Here is a 21,496-nt window from a genome sequence, read left to right as displayed (position 1 = left end):
CTCTAAGGTTGCAGGTACATTTTGAGGACCTCCTACAAGTGACAGAAGATATATTCGATGTGGATTTGTTTAGTTGTCACACCAGTCTCAAAAAACAGGAGAGCGAAAAGCGATCAACAGACGAAGCATATTCATATTTTCTTTTGGATTTGTTGCTTTATACAGTATGTCTTGCGTATCTGAAAGCTCACATCTTAACAAGTTCTTGCGGCAGAGATACCTCAGTCTTCCCCAAGGAGACTTCTGTCAAGTTACTTATGTCTGGATCAATGGTTGTAGTTTGGACCTGTGTAGCAAGACTCGAACCATGGATTCTGAACCAAAAGTCATAGCTGGTACTACAGAAATATCTCCATAATGTGGTTTCTTGTGATTTTCATGTTTCATGCTTTGTTTTGTTTTACTTTTCTTTCTTCTTTTTTTTGGCAGATATACCAGAATGGGATTTCGGTCAGCGAGGATCCGGCACTGAAATGCTTTTGGCTTCCATCTGCATGTTCAGAGACCCCTTCCTTTTGGACCCTAACAAACTGATTCTTTGTGAGGTGCTCAAGCAGACCCGGGAACCTGCAGGTAAAACGGGCTGAAATGATGTGCTGAAATGAATAAAATTACTTCTAAGACATTGGGTTATTTATCTTCTACTTCAACATCGTTAATGTTGCTCAGCTGGTAGAGTATGAAAAGTTTTACACCATCTACATGGGCTATATTTACATTTATGTCAAGTCAAGTCAAGTCAAGTCATCTTCATTTATATAGCGCTTTTAACAATGAATTGTTTAAAAGCAGCTTTACAGAGATAAACATTTAATTTAAGGTAACAGATTGTAAATGTTGTAAAACTACACTGATCAAAATACTATAGTGTCTTGGTTTTTTTCTCTTAGATTTGAATCACCGTAACAGCTGTAACAAGGAAATGGAGAAGGTCAAAGATCTCCAGCCTTGGTTTGGTATGGAGCAGGAATATACTCTCCTAGGTGTGGATGGACACCCTTATGGCTGGCCCAGACTAGGCTACCCCAAAAAACAAGGTGATCTGAATGTGTTTATGAGTTGTTGTTACATCCACAGACTTGGGTGAAGGTCCAACATGGAGTATCAGTAAACATTAATACTGTAATTCCTCTCTAACATAACAGTAAATGTGGTTGAGAGTTGGCCAACCATTGATCTAAACAGCAAACAATTAAGTCAAAAATAATATAACGGTTATATACATGGACTGAAGCAAATATGCTACTTTGCATATGTATATGTGTATGTACAAGTATGTATGCAGGGCTTTACTTTTTTGCTCACCAGCCACTATTTTGACATCGATACCATGGGGAAAAACTGCCATATAGATATTTTTAATATCATCTCATAATTTGGCAGAAAGTATATTAGCTCGTTCATGGCCCCCAGAATATTTTGTTGTATGAATATCTGAACATGCAATATATATATATAAAAGAGCAGACCCTTTGCTTTTAAGAAAAAAAAGAAAATAGCTTAATGCGCTCCTTTTTTTAATCAACACTTGAATATGGGTAAGTTTCATAAAAAGGCAACATTTTGAGCAAAAGGCTGAGATTTTTTTTTTTTTGTCAAAGACTACATCCAGATCAGATTCAGAACGATGATCAAAACATATCGAGTAGATTGAGTCTATCAAAGCTTTACAGTCCAAAGCTCGTCCTGGGTCAACATTTTATTCGGTAACATAAGGCAGTTTTGATTTATATACTTTTTAATGTTGAAGATCGCATTATTTTACATGCATCTGGAGCCACACCCACACACATTCGGGCTGATTTCTCCCCTTCCGACAATCATAAGTGAAGACTCGATTATCTTGATGGTTCTACATAATCTTATCAGATTTTCCTGAGGTGTGAGGTGTGTTAAGAGTGACCAAACCTGCTCGGAGGAACGTCGGAACCGCCCCGATCACGAATCGTAAATATTCAACAAGAAATCCTGATGTGTGGGGGGAACGGAACCCCGAGAACAAACGCGCACATACCCTGTTGATTATGGGTGGAACGAAACGATACCCAATCAGAAAGCGAGAAAACAGAAGAAGAAAGCAACCTGTCTAGCACCACACACTATAGAAGCAAAACTGTTAAATCTAGGATTTTTTGTCCTCGTGTTGTATGGAGCTAGAAATGTGTCTTTATTATATGCGAGAAAATAAATGATCTGAGAGAAGAAAAAAAAGTTAGAGAGAAAAAGTTATCACACTGATAGCAAAAAAGCATTTCACGAGAGAAAAAAGAATATTTGAGAGAAAAAGTTTTCATATCAATAGCAAAAAATAATATTTGAGACTAAAAAAAGTTTTGAGAGAAAGTATTTTCTCATTGAACATAAATATATATATATATATATATATATATATTAAAATTGTTTCTGAGAAAAAAATCTCTCTCAAAATACTTTGAAAAAAAAATTAAATATATATTTTTGCTATCAGTGTGAAAACATTTTCTCAAAAAAAAAAAGTGTTTCTCTCAAACCGCTTTTCTTTGCTCTCAATGCAATTTTTTGCTCTCAGGATTTTGCTTTAGCTGTGAAAATTGTGTCATGGGCGGGGCCACGTTCTTTTTTTCCTATTGGAACGTTCCTATTGGCCAGTCGGGTGAGCATCGTCTTGTCTTGGGAGTCGACTGTCGAACTGAATCATTACACCATTGTTCGCGTTCGGTTCACCGTCCTAGATATGGCGCTTTTCCACTGCATGGAACGGTACGGTTCGGTTCGGTACGGCACGCTTTGGCGCTTTTCCACTGCATGGTACAGTACGGCTCACTTATGGCGCATTTCCACTGCATGGTCCGGTACGGTACGGCTCGCTTTAAATGGTACCTGCTCTGTTGAGGTTCCAAGCGTACCGTACCGATACTAAAATGTGACGTGAAAACACAACAGATCACTGATTGGCCAAAGAGACAGAATCGTCACTATCAGCGTCATTGTAGGCCTATTTGCGACACGAGACACTAAACCCACTAGATTTAAATAGCCAGTAGACAACAGCCACCGCTGTAGCACCTGTTTTAAAACTACTTGCTTGACTTGCTTGAAGAAAAAAGAGAGAAAGAAAACTTCCATAAAAAAGAAATGGCTGAATCGTGGTCAGTGGACGAAGTGCAGACGTTCGTCTCGTTGGTTGCCGAGGAGCGGATAAACTATAACGGTCCATCTATAATCCCACCCACTTTGAAGCGGTACTAACTGCAGTGGAAAAGCAAACCGAGCTAAAGCAAGCCGAGCCGTGCCGTGCTGAGCCGAGTCGTACCAGCAGTGGAAAAGCGAAGCGAGCCGATCCGTGCCGCGCCGAACCGTACTGAGCCGTACCAGCAGTGGAAAAAATAGATGCCTCTGTTACGGTTTATCTGGTGACCATGTTAACTGGTGACCAACTTCCTGTTCAGGCCATTCGCTACAGATGTGAGCAGATTCGTCGAATCTGAAAGCACAAACTGACGCGATATTAAGCTGTCTAATAAACGCAGACTTGCTTGTTACATGCCTTTCGTATTCTTGTAAAAAATGACAAAGTATTGCTATGATCTAACAAAAAGAAAAAGTAAAAAAAAAAACATCCTTCCACGGGTTTCGAAAGCACGCAGAAAAGAGTTCACTCCGTGAATACACCATGATAAACATGGTGAGCTATCTTACCATGTTTTTATGAATTATTATTATTATTATTATTATCTCACTGAATCTGAAAGCACAAACTGACGCGATATTAAGCTGTCTAATAAACGCAGACTTGCTTGTTACATGCCTTTCGTATTCTTGTAAAAAATGACAAAGTATTGCTATGATCTAACAAAAAGAAAAAGTAAAAAAAAAAACATCCTTCCACGGGTTTCGAAAGCACGCAGAAAAGAGTTCACTCCGTGAATACACCATGATAAACATGGTGAGCTATCTCACTATGTTGGAATTAATTCACGATTTCATTGTCCCCGTCACTTTATGTAGCTGTCCGAATCAAAACAATGTGCCCGTGTTAACTTGCGACCTCTGTGTGTTTCCTATTACAAAAACTCAATTAGGGCCTACTAAAACAAAAACCATAGCGTTATTTTAGAAAATGTATTTTACATGGTTTATGATTTCAAAGCACATTACGTAGTCAGACAGTGGTACATCATTGTGGCTACTACAGTTGTATAACAACTGCTATGGTTAAACTGGTTATTAATGAAATAAATATTTGGATTAATAAAATTTGCAATGAACATAGTGAACATAGACACCACTACAAACAACAAATTAGATATATGCAACATTTCTCTTGCAGTAATAACAATGTGTAATAATAATATGTTGCAGTACTTTTCACTACAGTATAACTTTGTATAAATTTTTTCTATGGTTGTGAATATAATATTTTTTATTGGTCCTCAATATGTCTTTGTCAGTGTCTCACATTTGTCATTACAGATTTACATGCTAGGAACATCAAAGTTTTGAATAAAACCTGAACCCAAATGCCAAATTCCCATTACAACCATTAAAGGTCATGGCAATGTTGTTTTCCTTAATATGTGTCAGCAGCATTTTGATTGTTCATATGAAATATATTTGGATAAATAAATTACATATTTTAGTTATAACATATTGCAGAAGTTAACACAGGCAGATTGCCGTGAAAGTGCTAAATGTCTTCCCAGATTTATAGCACCTGTGAACAATGATTTAACTGGGAATTTGTTGGCCAGTGCTTGTGTTACAAAAAATATTGTACTGGCACCAATGTTATAATGCAATCACCTGTAAAATGAACAACAGCTATATATATTTTCTTAAAGCAAAATTCTCAAAAATGCATAAACCATTTTAAGTGGTTTAAAGGGTTGCATGGGGAAAAACTCCCACGAGACGTGTCACTTACTCACAATAGAGGGTATGCGCATGACGTCACCGTCGGCCGGAGTGAATGCGGTCACGCCCACAAGTGGCAAAAAGACTGAGCGGCAGCATTTGTTTTCAGCGTGAACGCCGTGAAAATCACACAAAACACATCTAAAACGGGAAAGAGCTTTGCGATTGACTGTACAACTAGATTTGACCAGAAATCTGAGGTACTGTATATTTTTACAGACTGCAAAAAGCTACAGAACAGACTATATTCTGCATAATTGGATGTTTTTAAATAAACACTGACAAAAAACTATACAAGTTTTAGGGCTGGACGATATGATGATATACAGTATAACATTAATGTAAGTGATCACTCAGATTTAGACCTATCTATATTGTATTTATATAAAACGTTTACAGGCAAATTGTCTTCATTTATTTCCCCGGCGTCGAAATCAGGCACATATAAATGTCAGGAAACACGATTCCTGGCTGCATGTCAATATCCATGGATCACTGGATCTTTGATAAGTTGTAAGGAACACTATATCGAGTCCAACTTTTAGTTTAAACTGATAATAGTTTGTTTTACTCGCGTTAACGCAGTTTCCCCTATTAACTCCAGTCACGCAGCAGCTCTTCTGCCACTCAGTCCCGCTGAGGGGGGCGTGTTCCGGTGGGGAAGTGACGTTAATGCATTCCCTCTATTATTAGACATTTTTCATGGCCTTTAATGTTGTTTTTAACGGGCTTTATAACATAAAATTGAAACCCTTACAGTGTAAAATATTTGCATTATACATGTAGTATTGGATACATACTAACATGTAAGAACACCCTTGACAATGTACCGCCACATCACAACATATAGACTTTCTGGTTATTATGGGGCGTCCTTCCTTATATACATTACCACTGTTTCATTACTGTCCAGTGTCCACAGTGTGTCTTTTTTGTAAATGTATGATCAAACCATATGATCCTTTAACCTAGTCATTTACATTTTTCAAGTGCTACCACCCTTAACACAGTTAATGTTGTTTTGACCGAAAATTCAGTGAATTAACAAGTTTCTAAAATGCTAAAATTGTGTTTTCACACAATTACAAATGCTCAAACACAGCATGTCAGAAATTAATACCTATGTTTAAGACTGTAAATATAGTATAAAGCCTCTACTTCAGCAACAACAGTAGCTCGCAAGTACTGAAAAAAAATGCTTAAAATATTGAGACACCTGATAAGCAGTTTTAGATAACAGATCAGTGAATATCTGATCCCACTCTCAGTCGGAGACATAGTCAGGTGTTGAAGTTCTTTACATTACTTGGACATACACACACACAAAACAGTGTTTGAATTGGTTTTGTTAAGCGTGGATGCACAACAACACAGAGAAGCAGAGAGAGAAACACCTGAGTAAGAGACAAGAATAGGTTAAGAAGGAGAGTCATAGATGGATCAGGACAAGGGATAAGAACAGTTGGAGGGAGTAAGAATGTGTGCCAGATTGCATCTTTACGTTTTTCCCCCTTATGTGGAACCTATGAAAGCTTATTTATTGAACTGAACATATAAAAGGGTAATTGTGTATTTTTCTCTCAGATTTCAGACTGTTTTTCGCTCAATTCCTATTTTATATCTCACATTCTGCCTTTTGTCTGGTGTTTTTCTTTTAGCAGAGAGAAAAAGTCAGAATTTTGAGATAAAACTCACAAATCACAATTACTAATTTTTTATTCATGGTGGGAAATAGCTTCCATAGTAACCAAAGGCCATTTATGTTAGATTTGTTGTTGATCAAAGGCAGCAATGTGTTTTCATTTGTCAAAGCTTCATGTAAAGCTTTTACTACACCGACTCCAGTACCACTTTTCCCATATGCAGAATATGCGGTCTGTGTATAGGGCACTAACTAAGGGGGCAACATCAACACCCGTATGGGCCCTATCAACACTCCGACACCCCCAAAAAGCAGGTTCGGACTGTACATTCAGGTAATGACTCGTTCACTTTTAGATGGTATGTTGTAAAGCTGCACACATTAAATAGTCAACAAACAATTTAGAGAGGTTTAAAGTAAAGGGGGAAAAGAAAGCGAAAAAAAAAAAAACTATGGATTGCGTATTGTCTGCAGGTAGAAGTGAAACATGACAAATTAATGCATTTTTCATAATGCCATCAATTGTTTTTTATTTCGACACACATTGCGCTTTGATTGAGTAGCCTAGCCTATGGTCATGATCAATCGGAAACTTGTGTTTTGACAGACTGATTCCATTTTGAGTCGGGGTTTGCTATATTTTGATAGTTAGCTTATATAATAGGTTTTTTCCTCCTTTCTTTAACAAAATAAATAATTGTGTTTTGGCGGGAAAAAATAAGATTGTGCTAACTGTAATGCAGGTGTGTCCGTGTAAAGAAACAAAAGTAGGCTGTTTGACCTAAATGGAGTGTATAAGAAAATGTACTTTAATTAATAAACGCTTGATCAATTGTACAAAACATTTAATTGTTTACTTACAATAATAACAAGTAGGTAGTATTTTGACCAGAGAATAAACTTGACATTCCAAAAACTGCTATAATCACATGACATAGCTGACAAGTTAACTCACCAATGTAATCTTTATAAGCATCTATGTGACATTTACATTTCATTCAGTATTACAACGACAAAGTAAATTAAGTCACATATGTTTCTAAATTAATTTTAGGCTAAAATAACGTCGAAAGCAACATGTAAATAACGTTAATATTATATTCATTACCTGAGACATCAACTAGTATCTGACGACACAGAACGATGTTTTCATTAATAAAACCAGTTTAACCATAGCAGTTGTTAACTGTAGTAGCCACAATTATGTACCATTGTCTGACTAGAGTCCATGTAATGTGCTTTATCATAAACCATGTACTGTAGACTAGTATACATTTTCTAAAATAACGCCATGGTGAGTTTTTGTAATAGGAAACACACAGAGGTCACAAGTTAACACGGGCACATTGTTTTGATTCGGACAGCTACATAAAGTGACGCAGAGAATGAAATCGCGAATTGATTACAACATAGTGAGATAGCTCAACATGCTTATCATGGTGTGCTCACGGAGTGAACTCTTTTCTGCGTGCGTTCGAAACCCGTGGAAGGATGACTTTATTTTTTTTAGATCATAGCAATACTTTGTCATCTTTACGAGAATACGAAACGCATAACGAGCAAGTCTGCGTTTATTAGACAGCTTAATATCGCGTCAGTTTGTGCTTTCAGATTCGACGAATCTGCTCACATCTGCAGCGAATGGCCTGAACAGGAAGTTGGTCACCAGTTAACATGGTCACCAGATAAACCCTGCCTTAGTTGAGCACGGACACCCCAATGTTTGGGTAAGATGAAGATGATGACACACACAACTCGATGGGTTGCTGGCTGAGCAAGTTCAGCATCACTGAAGATTAAACATTAAAAAATAGCACCATGCAAGTTTACCAAGCATGATGGCTAATTAATAATTAGCTTTACTAGCGATTAGCAAGCTAATAATATAATACACATTCATTCATGAATATGAGTGCTATTTTTAATGTTTAATCTTCAGTGATGCTGAACTTGGTCTGCCAGCTAACATCCAGTTGTGTGTGTCATCATCATCTTACCCAAACATGTCCGTGAGCTTAGATCGGGCCCAAAAAATCAAGCCCGACCCTACCCGAGCCCGGCTAATTATGAGCCCGAGCCCGATTTAAACCCGACCATTTTAATACGTTGGTCGTTATAACTGACGTTCTCAACTACTTTCCATGTTACTTTCTCCTCCTCCTCTGTTCTGCACCTCCAAATACTTTCAAGTTAGCCTACGTGTCACCATCATACACATCAGCATAAATGCTCCTGATGAATTATTTTTATTAAAGCATTAACACACAAACCACTGTTATAACATAAAATCAAGCAGGCTACTGCGTGCATTGTTTGGGATGACTGAATGCGCGCAAAGTGCGCTTAAAAATTCCTAAAGCTGACATCAGTTCATCGCGATTTCACACATCTGTTATTATCAATGAAGCTGACTGCACAATGAATATTTCGTAATATATACACTTTGTTTGTTATAATTGGAGGATTTGCCAGCATGCAGAATTCAGCACTGAACAAAAAAGTCCGTTTTGAGCGGTGAGGGGAGTCTATCTTAAATGCTTCTGATTGGCCATTGCGTTCAAGAAATCAACACATATGTCTGTGATTGGCTACATCGCTCAACGCTGCAAACATGTTATAAAACGAAACTCTGCCTGTAAATCATTTGTATTTTGTTTTAGTTGTTCTTGTTGCTTTTCTGCAACAGATTTATTCGTTTTTATATGTTTTATTCATAGATATTTCTAGTTTGCTGGAGTCCCACGAATCGTTTTATTCTCCCTGAACCCTCACACACAGAGTGAGTGCATTACAGCCCGCGCCCGCTCTCGCACTCGGCCATCAAATCTAGTCCCGCGCCGCACTCTTTTGCGTTGGGACTCGGGAGTGCACGTCTCTAGATCAAAGGCCCGGCCGCGATATTTTTTTTCACAGGATGGTAGGGGAAGACTCATGAATATTCATTAGGGAACTCATCCCTGATTGGTCTTAACCCCAGTGACGAGTAGGTTTAGGGGCGGGGTAGGTCATCAGACCAATCAGGGATGAGTTCCCTAATGAATATTCATGAGTCTTCCCCTACCATCCTGTGAAAAAAAATATCGCGGCCCGGCCCGAGGATAGTGACGGGAAATATCGGCTCGGGCTCGGGCAGAGAATCTAAAGGCAGAGGAGGCATCTATCTAGGTGAACCGAACAATGGTGTAATGATTCAGTTCGACTCCCAAGACAAGACGATGCTCACCCGACTGGCCAATAGGAACGTTCTAATAGGAAAAAAAGAACGTGGCCCCGCCCATGACACAATTTTCACAGTGAAAGCAAAATCCTGACACGAGAGCAAAAAATTGCATTGAGAGCAAAGAAAAGCGGTTTGAGAGAAACACTTTTTTTTTAAGAGAAAATGTTTTCACACTGATAGCAAAAATATATATTTAAGAATTTTTTTCAAAGTATTTTGAGAGAGATTTTTTTCTCAGAAATAATTTAAAAAATGTAAAATTTATATTTTTTTATGTTCAATGAGAAAATACTTTCTCTCAAAACTTTTTTTTAGTCTCAAATATTATTTTTTGCTATTGATATGAAAACTTTTTCTCTCAAATATTCTTTTTTCTCTCGTGAAATGCTTTTTTTGCTATCAGTGTGATAACTTTTTCTCTCAAACTTTTTTCTTCTCTCAGATCATTTATTTTCTCGCATATAATAAAGACACATTTCTAGCTCCATAGTGTTTGTGGTCTCTCACATTTACTATCGCTTGTTTCTGCTGCGTCTTCGTCTGTGTTTTGATCAGGAGCTTTTTTTACAGTCTATGATCAGGAGATAGTAGCTACTCTTTCAATAGTTGCGTAATAGCGCCCCCTGTTATAACAATACAGTGAAAAGACGGAAAGCCATGAATTTCTGTCAAGCGGACATATCATGAAAATCGAATCGACTTTTTTCGTGTTTAAAAGGAACCCCGACTAGTGCAATATGTTTGCCTTATAAGATTAACGTGGGCGTCAGCTATAAAAAGTTGATGCAAAAACACTCCAAATGTGTTTGTTTTTATTTAAAAAAGCCGAAAATCCATTCACAAGGCCGCCATAGTTATTTACGTCTCAATGCATTCTGGGTAATGACGTATCTGTAGCCATAGACAGTAAAAGCAATGGACACAGCGACCCCATAGATTTCAACAGAGAAAAGTGAAGCCAATAGGCTCTATGCACAATCGCTTCCGTGTTTTGTCTCAGCGCCCCGCCCAGTTACATCCGGTGCTGCGTCAGAAGCCGTTTTTGCATTAGGTGGAGATAATGACAAATTACACTCACTGTTTACAAGAACTTCCAGCGGTTAACGTGAATGATGTTAACAATATTGTGAGGCAGTTAGCAGTCACACATAAGAGTAAGAAAGAGAAGGGCATTCAATTATATATTTCGAGCTACATCGACAACTGAGGGTGAGTAATCTCTCATTACATGCGAAATCCGACTAGCGAATCAGTTTCTAAAATCGTTGTCTCGTTTCTGAGAAAATGAATTTTATTAAAGTTTGGCCTCTAGTACACTTCGCTATAGAACGCGCTATGCGGAGGTAAAGACACTGGCTGAGATTTTACCGGAAATACGTCAGCAGCATTCGTGCATAGAGCCTATTAGAAGCACTCACTTCCTGATAGCTGAGCGTACTGTGCAGGCTCAAACTGAGCTTGACGACGTAGATGTGACGTGAGCAGCCTGTCTGACAGCCTGTCTACAGAGAAATCTGAATCATTCCCTTCCGAATCTTGCAGAGACTGAGAGCGTGAGTAGGAGCTGTCCATGAGCTAGCAGCAGGAGCAACTTTATGACTCCCTATGGACTTCTCCCTTGACTTTATGCCTCCACATCCCCCTGATTGTTTGCGAGCTTCTCCTCCTGTCTAAACGGTAATTTCTCTACTGTGCGACGGAGAGTCGCGTGGTTATGATGCAATCGTTAGCCTATTTTTACAAAAAACGGCTTCTACGGGGCCATAACGTAAGATACAAAGTAATGGAGCCTTTTATACATTTTCGTGTCTTTAGAAATAAATAATGGACAAATGGAGTCTTTGGACGCCTCAGATGTAAAGTTATTCGCTGTCAAAGTGACGCCAAAATGAATGGGAGTCAATGGAATGCTAACAGCAGGTGATGGTCTGCTACAATGGCGGCCCCCAAGGGAAGCTTCAGTTTCCGGCTTGGATGGATTACCCCCTTGGTTGTAGCAGCTTCGTTTATTGTTTTTCCAACATACCGGCTAGCTAGCTAAATTTTGACAGTAGCGAGATGAACACGTCTGCCATTCAGCCTTAAATCTAGCGATAGCCAGTAACAGCCACCGTTGTAGCACCGGTTTTAAAACTACTTGCTTGACTTGCTTGAAGAAAAAAGAAAGAAAACTTCCAAAAAAGAAATGGCTGAATCGTGGTCAGTGGACGAAGTGCAGACGTTCCTCTTGTTGGTTGCCGAGGAGCGGATAAACTAGATCAGACTATAATCCCACCCACTTTGAAGCGGTACTAACTGCAGTGGAAAAGCAAACCAAGCTAATGCGAACCGAGCCGTGCCGTGCCGTGCTGAGCCGAGTTGTACCACGCAGTGGCGAAGCGAGCCGAACCGTGCCGCGCCGAGCCGAACTGTACTGAGCCGTACCGAGCTGTACCAGCAGTGGAAAAGCGCATTATGTTGAACGCACAGAAATACCCTCTCCCCCCTTACACTGAACAAAGTCAACACTGTTCTTCTGCTCATCTACCTCATGTACATTTTCGATCTTACAATTACATTTCTTATTTTGTTAACTGCACATGATGGAATGACTCTGCGGACTCTTCTCCCTAGCCAGCCATGCATCCACCATGTAAACTGACGTTCTCGTTATTCTCCTGATTTAAGCCTACGGTGCGCTCGGGTTCAAACTGAAAAGGCTGAACGGCAGACGTGTTCATCTCGCTACTGTCAAAACTTAGCTAGCTAGCCGGTACGTTGGAAAAACAATAAACGAAGCCGCTACAACCGGCTACAACCTATACACGTCACTACCCAGAATGCATTGAGACGTTAATAATCAATGTCAACTACACAACAACTACATAAATGTACTGTCCACTAACCATTCAGAAACGTCCAGGTGCAGTCTAAAAGTTGCAACCTATTCCTGAGTGTCTCTGTAAAGGCCTGTTCACACCGGGACGAATTTCGCGCGCTTTATTCGCCGACGTTTAACGCCTCGTGACTAAACAAAGTCATCACACTATGTGAGTGTGCACACCAACGCGAAAAACGCCACGCTGAAAAGCGTCATTTTTTTAAAAACGCCTCGGGTTCGTTTTTTTGGTTTGACGCGCCACGTCAAAAACTATCCGACCAATGAGATTGGCGCTTTTGCTCACGTGTCTGGAGCTTCTGAAGTTACAGTAAAACACAACTTGGGGGCGCTCAAACACAAAACGGTCTTGCCGAGCACACAAACGTTACGGCGAAGAAGATGCGCCAAGTAGCGTCTACACACCATAGATATCCATAATAAAGGCTAGATGTCTTGTCCGCGCTGCTTGCCAATGGCCTTTATTATGGATATCTATGATCTACACTGCTGGGAAGAAATAAGACGAGGAAGATGCAAGGCAAGATGAATGTAGAGCTGCTGGTCTCGTTGGTGTCGGAACATAAAGAACTATATGACAAACGCGACAGCGACTACAAAATAGGACTATTTCTGTTTTACATTAAGCACCATCTAATGTCAGGGAATGAATTTGCATGTTCACTCGGCTCAACGTCAGCGAAAATCTCTTGGGTGTGAACACAAAAAACGCGTTGAAAAACGCTGACGAATAACGCGCGCCGATATTCGTCCCGGTGTGTACGCGCCTTCAGGCTGCACTCCGCTACTGGTTATTTCTGAGATTTTGGATGAGTAAAATTTGTTATTGCTAGAGTATCTGAAGCTCTTGGAATCGGCTCTCTTCTGAACGGAGGCGGAGCAGCAGCTCATTTGCATTTAAAGAGACACACACAAAAACGGGGTTTTTTTTGTGCTTTTGATAAGCTATAATTAATGATTTGGCGGGTATTTTGAGCTGAAATTTCACAGACACATTCTGGGGACACCATAGATTACATCTTGTGAAATGGGGCATAATATGCCACCTTTAAGACCTGACGCACGGATCTTTAGTTGGGTGTGATTACAAAATGTACGCTGGAATTTAAGCCCTGTTACACCAACATTATCCATCCGGAGCAAATGAAACCAGTGAGTGAGGGGAGGCGGGTTTGTGTGTCAACTCACTATGGGAGAGATGAGAGCGAGAAAGCACAGCTGGTATCTCGTGTTTATTCTGTGGTAAATTATTATTGGACACGTTTCAGATATTTTAGTATCGATATATATTGAGAAATCGATATTTTTGACAAAAATGTACATATGTATATATTATATTTTCAACCCGCCAAAGTTGCTAGTATGAGTGACTGCGTCAGCCATTGCTCGCATTTAGTGGGTTGGCGGGTGTTAATGTCAAGCCCTGTATGTTTGCTCCAGTCAAGTTTGTTTAATTCAGCTTTAATATTCTGTCATAAAGCATCGCAAAGCCGTAGAACCTAAAATTATATGGAAGAGTTAGTTGGAATAAGGAAATAGAATGTTTGGTTTTATCATGGATTTCTGTATAAATTTGCCATAAAATGTGATCTGATCATCAAATAAGTCACAAACACAACCTGCTTACAAAGCAGACAAACAATGAAAATTTTGCTATTGAACACACCATTCAAAAAACATCTTAACACACTGTATCGTTGTGTGCACATGTTTTTTATTACTTTTAAAGGGATACTCCACCCAAAAATGAAAATTCTGTCATCATTTACTCACCCTCAAGTTGTTGCAAACCTGGAGTGCGTTTCCCGAATGCATCGTTATCCAACTATAAACACAATTTCCATTGAACTCTATTGGTAACGACGGAACTTGCGACCATAGTTGGCTAACGATGCTTTCGGGAAACGCACCCCTGTATGAGTTTCTTTCTTCTTCTGAACACAAAGGAAGATACTTTGAAGAACGATTGGAACCAAACAGTTGTTTGGCACCATTGACTTCCACAGTAGAAAAAAAAAATACTATGGAAGTCAATGGTGCCAAAGTTCCAATCGTTCTTTAAAATATCTTCCTTTGTGTTCAGCAGAAGAAAGAAACTCATACAGGTTTGCAACAACTCGAAGGTGAGTAAATTATGACAGAATTTTCATTTTTGGGTGGAGTATCCCTTTAAAAATGAATTTAATTGCCAGATTTGGCAAAAGAAATTTGATTATTTGATTTGACAATTGATTATGATTTCACTTTTTTTCACTTTAGTTAGTGTGTATTGCTGCTGTTTGAGCATAAACAACATCTGCAAAGTTACGACGCTCAAAGTTTAAAGCAAAGGGAGATATTCTCTTTTACAGAAACTCCTTTTTAAGGACTACAACAAACGGCTGAGCTTCTAAAATGTATAAACCCCGCCCCCGGGAACGTGATTTATAGATTATCATGATAGAATATGATAATCAATGACTAGAAGTTAATTCCACATCAGCTACATAAATGCTGTTGCATTCTACATGTTGTGACATCTTCTTGAGTCTCTTCATCTTTGTCCGCCTCCGGTTTGAACATAAAAGGCTAAAAGTTTTTTTTAATTTTCTGTGTGTGTCTGTGAGGTAATCGAAGATGCTAACACACTCTATGGAAGCAAATGCTCATTTGCATTTAAAGGGATACACATAAAAACTGAACGTTTTTGCCCGCCCTCAAAAAGTGACATTTTTAACATGATATAAAAAAATATCTGTGGGGTATTTTGAGCTAAAACTTCACATACACACTCTGGGGACATCTTGTGAATGAGACTTATTTTACATCTTGTGAAAAGGGCATTATAGGACCCCTTTAAGATGCTGAGGGACAGATATTGGTTAAGTTTTACTAGTATGTATCAAAGTATTTTATGGCTTATGTCCTGTAAGGCCTACAACTTAACCTGTCTATCATTTTTTCTTAATCATAAGAATTTTTTATTTTGTCAGGTCTGTATTACTGCAGTGTTGGTGCTGACAGAGCCTTTGGCAGAGACATTGCGGATTGTCATTATAAAGCCTGTCTTTATGCTGGCATCAAAATCGGTGGCACTAACGCAGAGGCCATGCCCTCTCAGGTAACTAACTACCATGAAGTTATTAGGTAGAGATACAGTAGACACTATTTATTTACAAAAACACAACATATGTAGATCTCTATTATGTATATCTATCTACTGGATGGCCAGTGAGGATTACTCTCTCTGCAGTGGGAGTTCCAGGTGGGTCCATGTGAAGGAATTGAGATGGGAGATCATCTGTGGATGGCACGTTTCCTGCTACACAGGGTGTGTGAAGATTTCGGAGTGGTGGCCACCCTGGATCCAAAACCCATGACAGGAGACTGGAACGGAGCCGGTTGCCACATCAATGTGAGCACAGTGCAAATGAGAGAAGAAGGAGGAATCGAGTACGTACTCACTTATGCACACACACACGCAAAATCTAGAGGACTAAAGACAAATATAAAAGTGTGAGTTGTGTCACAGTGTTATTGCCATGTCATCTAACCTCCATCGTCCTCCTCTCATCAGGCAGATTGAGAAAGCCATCGAGAAACTGAGTAAGCGACATGCAGAGCATATTCGAGTCTACGATGCACACGGTGGAGAAGATAACAAGCGTCGCCTCACGGGTCATCACGAGACCGCCAGCATCAGTAATTTCTCAGCAGGTGTTGCTGACCGCGGGGCGAGTGTCCGTATCCCCCTACATGTGGCTCAGAAAAAATGTGTTTATTTTGAGGACCGCCGTCCTGCCGCTAACTGTGACCCATATGCCGTGACCTGCGCAATGGTGCGCACATGCTTGCTGGAAGAGGAGGAAGAATTGAAATGGAATTTTGAAAACAATAAATAAAGATTTTTTACAATGTTAGAATGAATACTCATTTAATATTGCATATACTTATCTTAATTCTTTACATTTAAGAATTTCAATAAAAATCAATAAAATAAAGATCAATAAAATAAAACAATAAATTTTCCAAAACTTGGCTTGAATTCTATCACTGATGACCATAATAAAACATTATCTGGCAACACTTGCAATAGTTAGCCTATACAAAAGTTTCATAAATTAGCTAACTACATTAGTTAACATGAACTAACAATGAAAAATATACTTCTAAAGCATTTGATAATTTTCAACATTTACAAAAACATTATTAAAATCAAAAGATGTCTGTTAATATTATTTAATAGAACTGAGCTAACATGAACCGAACAGTTGAATTTTTATTAACAAACGTTAACAAAGATGAATAAATACACACAAAAAAATGTATAGCTCATTGCATTAACTCAAGTTAACTATGGGAGATTATTGTAAAGTGTTATCCATTATCTCAAATCTTTGAGACATGCACACAAATGTCCCTTGCTTGGTGTGATTGCTGTTCTTTTGGCTGTCCATAAGAGGGCGTAATTGGCAAGTTTTTGTAATCACCTGTTTTGTGGAAAAGATTCAAAAAGAAGAAAACATTTTTATTCAAATGTTTTAATAACGCAGCTCTGTTAATCAATATCTCAGTGTTTATGTTTTTTCAGTAAAAATGTCTTAACATCCATTAAACAAGATAATATGTAGCCCTACCTCAGAATAAAATTGGCAAATTATATTAATAGGATACTTGTTATATATGTTCCCTTATTCAATTTTGACGATTTGTTTGTTTAAAGCACTAACTTCTAAAACTAAAATTACTGTTTCATATTTTATAACAGTTAATACTTTATGTAACTTAGGCAATAGATGTAGATGGCGGTAATGCATGTTGCTTGCTATAGGCCCTACAATAAATCTTATGCTGATGTGGGTTGGACTTTCTACCTCTTATCTTGTATTTCGAACAAATGCCAATTTGACATAATTGTTTTAAAACTCATGCATTCGAATGGATTTAATAAAATTGCTATTTTTCTCCATTAGCCCTAATTGAATCTGGACTGCACAAAGCATACCTCTCAGAACAAGACTAAATGCTGATGTCTGCAAGCACGGGAGATGGATTTAAAGTGGCTTCTATTTTCAGCAGATGAGTGATGTGTGGAGCGCAGGAGTGTGTTCAGTCCAGTCCCCGTCATGAGGTGAATTTATTATTCCCAGAACAATGACATGAAGGGATGTCTGTTCAGTTTTATCAACGCTTGTGTCACTATGGATTTCTGCTGTGTTCTGCTGATAGGCTACTTGTTGGTTATGGAGAAAGCTGAGCGTGGTGCTGGTTGCACATTTACATCACAGCAGTATGTGGGTCAATGATGTGACACTCATTTTTTGTTTGTCAAGCTCAATTTAGCTACTCAAAAATGCATAAGAATTACAACAGAGATCAAAAAATTTCTTGGATACACATATTTTATAATGAGCATGCTTTCAATATCTGAATTATTATTTTTATGTCAGTGGAGCTTGGTGTAACTTCGGAGTGTGTAAACAAGAAAGTCTCATTAAAAGTTCTTAAAATATATTTTGGAATAATCTTTTACAGAATAATGATTTTACTGAATATTATTTCTCATAAAATCTGCTTATTTTTAAAGTAGTTTTGATTTAAGATATTAATTTGGGTTGTGAGAGGGTTATATTGAGACAATCTGTTATTGACGGTATTTCACTTAACTCAGTTTTCATCCGCATTATTGGGGGAAATTGCTCACCCTTATGCAAGAAGTTGCTGCCTTAAATTTTTAAGTAGCCTACAATCAATGTAGATGTTTAAGTCATTTCAACTTAAATTACATTAAACTGACTTAAAAAAGGCGGGCTTATGTCTCACACCGGACGAAGAGGATTAAGGTACGACTTAAAACATGTTGAATCTTGTATAACTTATAAAAAAGTTAAAAAATTGCTTAATTTAATTTGATGAGTTAAAGCAACGTAAAAACATTTGTTGTCATAACTTATTGATCATATATTTTAGGCCTAGGTGTATTTTTTAACTTGAACACTGAACATGTTTATCAATACTAGTAATTAAATACAATTTCTGCTGTTGAAAATTAGCCTATGTAAACTTTTTTTCCCCCAAAAAAATGTATGAAAACTGTTATCATCACAGACATTTGTTTTTGACTTGTTAAAATATTTTGGGATGATAATGATTTGGGTTTTCGTGGCAATTTTCTAGAAAGTTCATCAGCATCAAAAATATTAAATACATTATAGGCTATTAGACGATTATTTGAAACAACCTTGAGGATCATAAAGAACAGGGGGAGCCTGACTGACAATCCCGATGACGTCAGCCCCTCGTGGATGGGCGGAGAGATGCGAGCCGCAGGTGGGACGTGAAGCTGGACGCTTTCACCCGTAGTTTTACCGACGATCTTGTCCTCCGTGAGTGTGTGAGTGGTGGTTCTGAAAGACATGGGGAAGCTTCAGGAATTCGAGATTACTTTCACTAATAGCAAAGTGGTCTACAACCCCGGCGAATCCATATCAGGAACTGTGAGAATTAAAACAAGCCACTCCTTACAGTTTAAAGGTAAGCGACGCGTGTATATCTTAGGCTACATATGGTTACAATAGGAAAAATGAAAACATTATAACCATGCAAAATTTGCATGAACAGCACAGATGGTAGAAACGAGGGTGTTAAAATAATGCATGTCAACATGGACGTGTCGCAATATAAACGTGTTGCATGTTTGCATGTTGACATTCAGCATCCGTTTCATACTGTGTAATACTGGTTCAGTGGGTTTTTATGGAAAAGGGGACTTGTGATCAGAGGGCATCGACGTCTAGACTTGTGTTTTCATGAACGTCAATGGACATCCTGTTTCTTTTGTGATGCTGGTTTCGGTCCGATTGCACAATCACACCCAAACCGCTTCTGGATCGATATCTTGTGCGTTTCAACAGGTTTGTTTTGAATAGTGTCATCAATTGGTTTCCATCTTTAAACGTCCACAAATACGTGCACATTCAGTGGCAGGCGAAAAGATCCTATCGTTCACCCAGGAAGCGCGTTCAAAACGTCGTAAAACCCCACGAAACGAAAAGGGTTAGCCATAAACCAAAAAACGAAAGAACCCGTAAAAGACCGCTAATTATTGCATAAACAATTTTGCTTCAAAAAGTTAACTGTATTATAGTGTTTGGTCATACTAGCCTATAATACATCCCCATCCAACCTTTGTTTTTTTATTATTTACAATTTTTAAGCCTTAAATCAACATGAAACGGAAGTTGAAATGGTATTTTTTCCCCTATTGTGACATATGGGTTCTTAAACAAAAAAACAAACAAACATGAACTTGATTTTGTCAATCAGGAGTTGATTGGACCGTTGGAAGTTTGTCAGCAGCGCCATCTTTGGTTTTTAACGGGAATGAAAGCGAGGCTGTGTCTGTGACATGACATACATCTCTTTAGTGTGTTGTACAACTATTTAATGCATACCTGTCAACATTTGGTTTTCAAAATCCGGGAGATTTCTCCGGGGGGGTATGTACAACTTGTAACGACTGGAAATAAGGTGTGGCCCCTTTAAGAGCTATGCGCTCCCTGTTGAACTGTCGGCAGTATTGTATTGTATGTGCCTTGGGCCTCGAACACCCCTTTTACTGTCAATGCGAACACCCCATGTATGCGGGTAATTTCTGTTTGATGCTAATTTTTATCTTATTTTGTTTACTAAGTAACGATGTGGACAGTAGAACGTGTGACAGACAGTTAGGCTACACGAGTTAGATTTGGGAATGTGCGAGTTGTGAGATGCCAATCGCCTCCGTGTGTCTGTCTGGCCTCTGCATGCAATAACTTCAGTTGTGAGCTATCCCTAATCTTCCTGAAGCAACGCGTTACAAACTGTACTTCAGTTTCATTGCGGGGACACCACCTTCACCTGCCATCATGTCTATCGGCTCGCTTTCGGGTTAAACTTTCCGCGACTGCGCAACTGGGTTATAGGTTGCCAGGTTGAGGTGACAAACGGGTTGAAATTGTAAATGGTCTGTGGATTGTGTGAATATAATGCATTTAATACAATCTGGCAACTGGTCAACATTAGACAAACATATTGGTCCGATTATTCATAAAGGAGTTTGGGCCATGCAAATTACGGGAGTTTCCCGGGAGAAATAACAAACCGGGAGGGGTCCGGGAGATAGGGCTAAAAAACGGGAGAAACCCGGGAAAAACGGGAGTGTTGACAGGTATGATTTAATGTTTTAAGATTGTTCTGCTGCATGTCCAAACACTGCAAAAATATATTACCAATAAATTTCAGTAGTCAAACTCCTGACAATATGAGATGTGGAAAATTAGTTATCTAGGAGCTTTATACAGCAGTTGCCATTAAAAACAAGTATATCCCTCACAAGCTTTCATACCTGTCATGGCGCCACCTTGAACAAGTATGCCGCCATGCGCCATCTTTAGAATTTTGTGTTCAAACTTCCGTTTTTGCACTGCATATTTCTATGGCATTGCTGTCGAAGGGTAATTAGCTAGTTAAGTGGATTTACTTGTTGTAGAGTTAACGAAAGTTATCATGAGCATTGTAATGTTTGAAGCTGATGCCTTAACAAATGTAAGTAGACCGGGCAGATTTTAAAACAAGCTTTGGTAACACTTTATTTGATAGTGTCCATGTTACATGTTACATGTACTTACTTACCGTAGTAATAACAGTTAATCATGCATAATTACATCCCACTAACCCTCAACCAAATCATAATCCTACACAAACCCTATAAGTACATGTTGGAAATTAATCTTACACAGTACTTAAATATATAATTACACTGTAACAATGACACCTTAAAATAAAGTGTAACCCAAGCTTTTCATTCATAAATCCGTAAAATCTTACCTTCATGGCATGCTGT

The 21,496-nt window shown here is 38.6% G+C and overlaps 2 protein-coding genes across 2 annotated transcripts in view; both read left to right on the top strand.

Annotated features, from left to right (window-relative positions):
- Nucleotides 1-15: 15 nt before the first annotated feature.
- Nucleotides 16-16,514, top strand: LOC130078693 (glutamine synthetase-like). The gene is made up of 6 exons (XM_056244290.1): nt 16-335; nt 430-573; nt 879-1,037; nt 15,606-15,733; nt 15,866-16,069; nt 16,194-16,514. Exons 1-6 carry the CDS (start codon nt 167-169, stop codon nt 16,512-16,514), a joined length of 1,125 nt encoding a protein of 374 aa, XP_056100265.1. The 5' UTR covers nt 16-166.
- Nucleotides 16,515-18,923: 2,409 nt separating this feature from the next.
- Nucleotides 18,924-21,496, top strand: part of arrdc1b (arrestin domain containing 1b) — a 61,397-nt gene continuing 58,824 nt past the window's right edge. The window contains exon 1 of the mRNA XM_056244288.1: nt 18,924-19,146. Within this exon, the coding sequence (XP_056100263.1) occupies nt 19,029-19,146 (118 nt within the window). The 5' untranslated portion in view covers nt 18,924-19,028. The remainder of the gene's footprint in view (nt 19,147-21,496) is intronic.

The sequence above is a fragment of the Rhinichthys klamathensis genome, unplaced genomic scaffold (assembly GCF_029890125.1).
Source record: "Rhinichthys klamathensis goyatoka isolate OS25496 unplaced genomic scaffold, OSU_Roscu_1.1 h1tg000956l_1, whole genome shotgun sequence".
NCBI lineage: Eukaryota > Metazoa > Chordata > Actinopteri > Cypriniformes > Leuciscidae > Rhinichthys > Rhinichthys klamathensis.
Note: the sequence above shows the minus strand (reverse complement) of the source record. Positions and strands in the feature narration are given on the sequence as shown.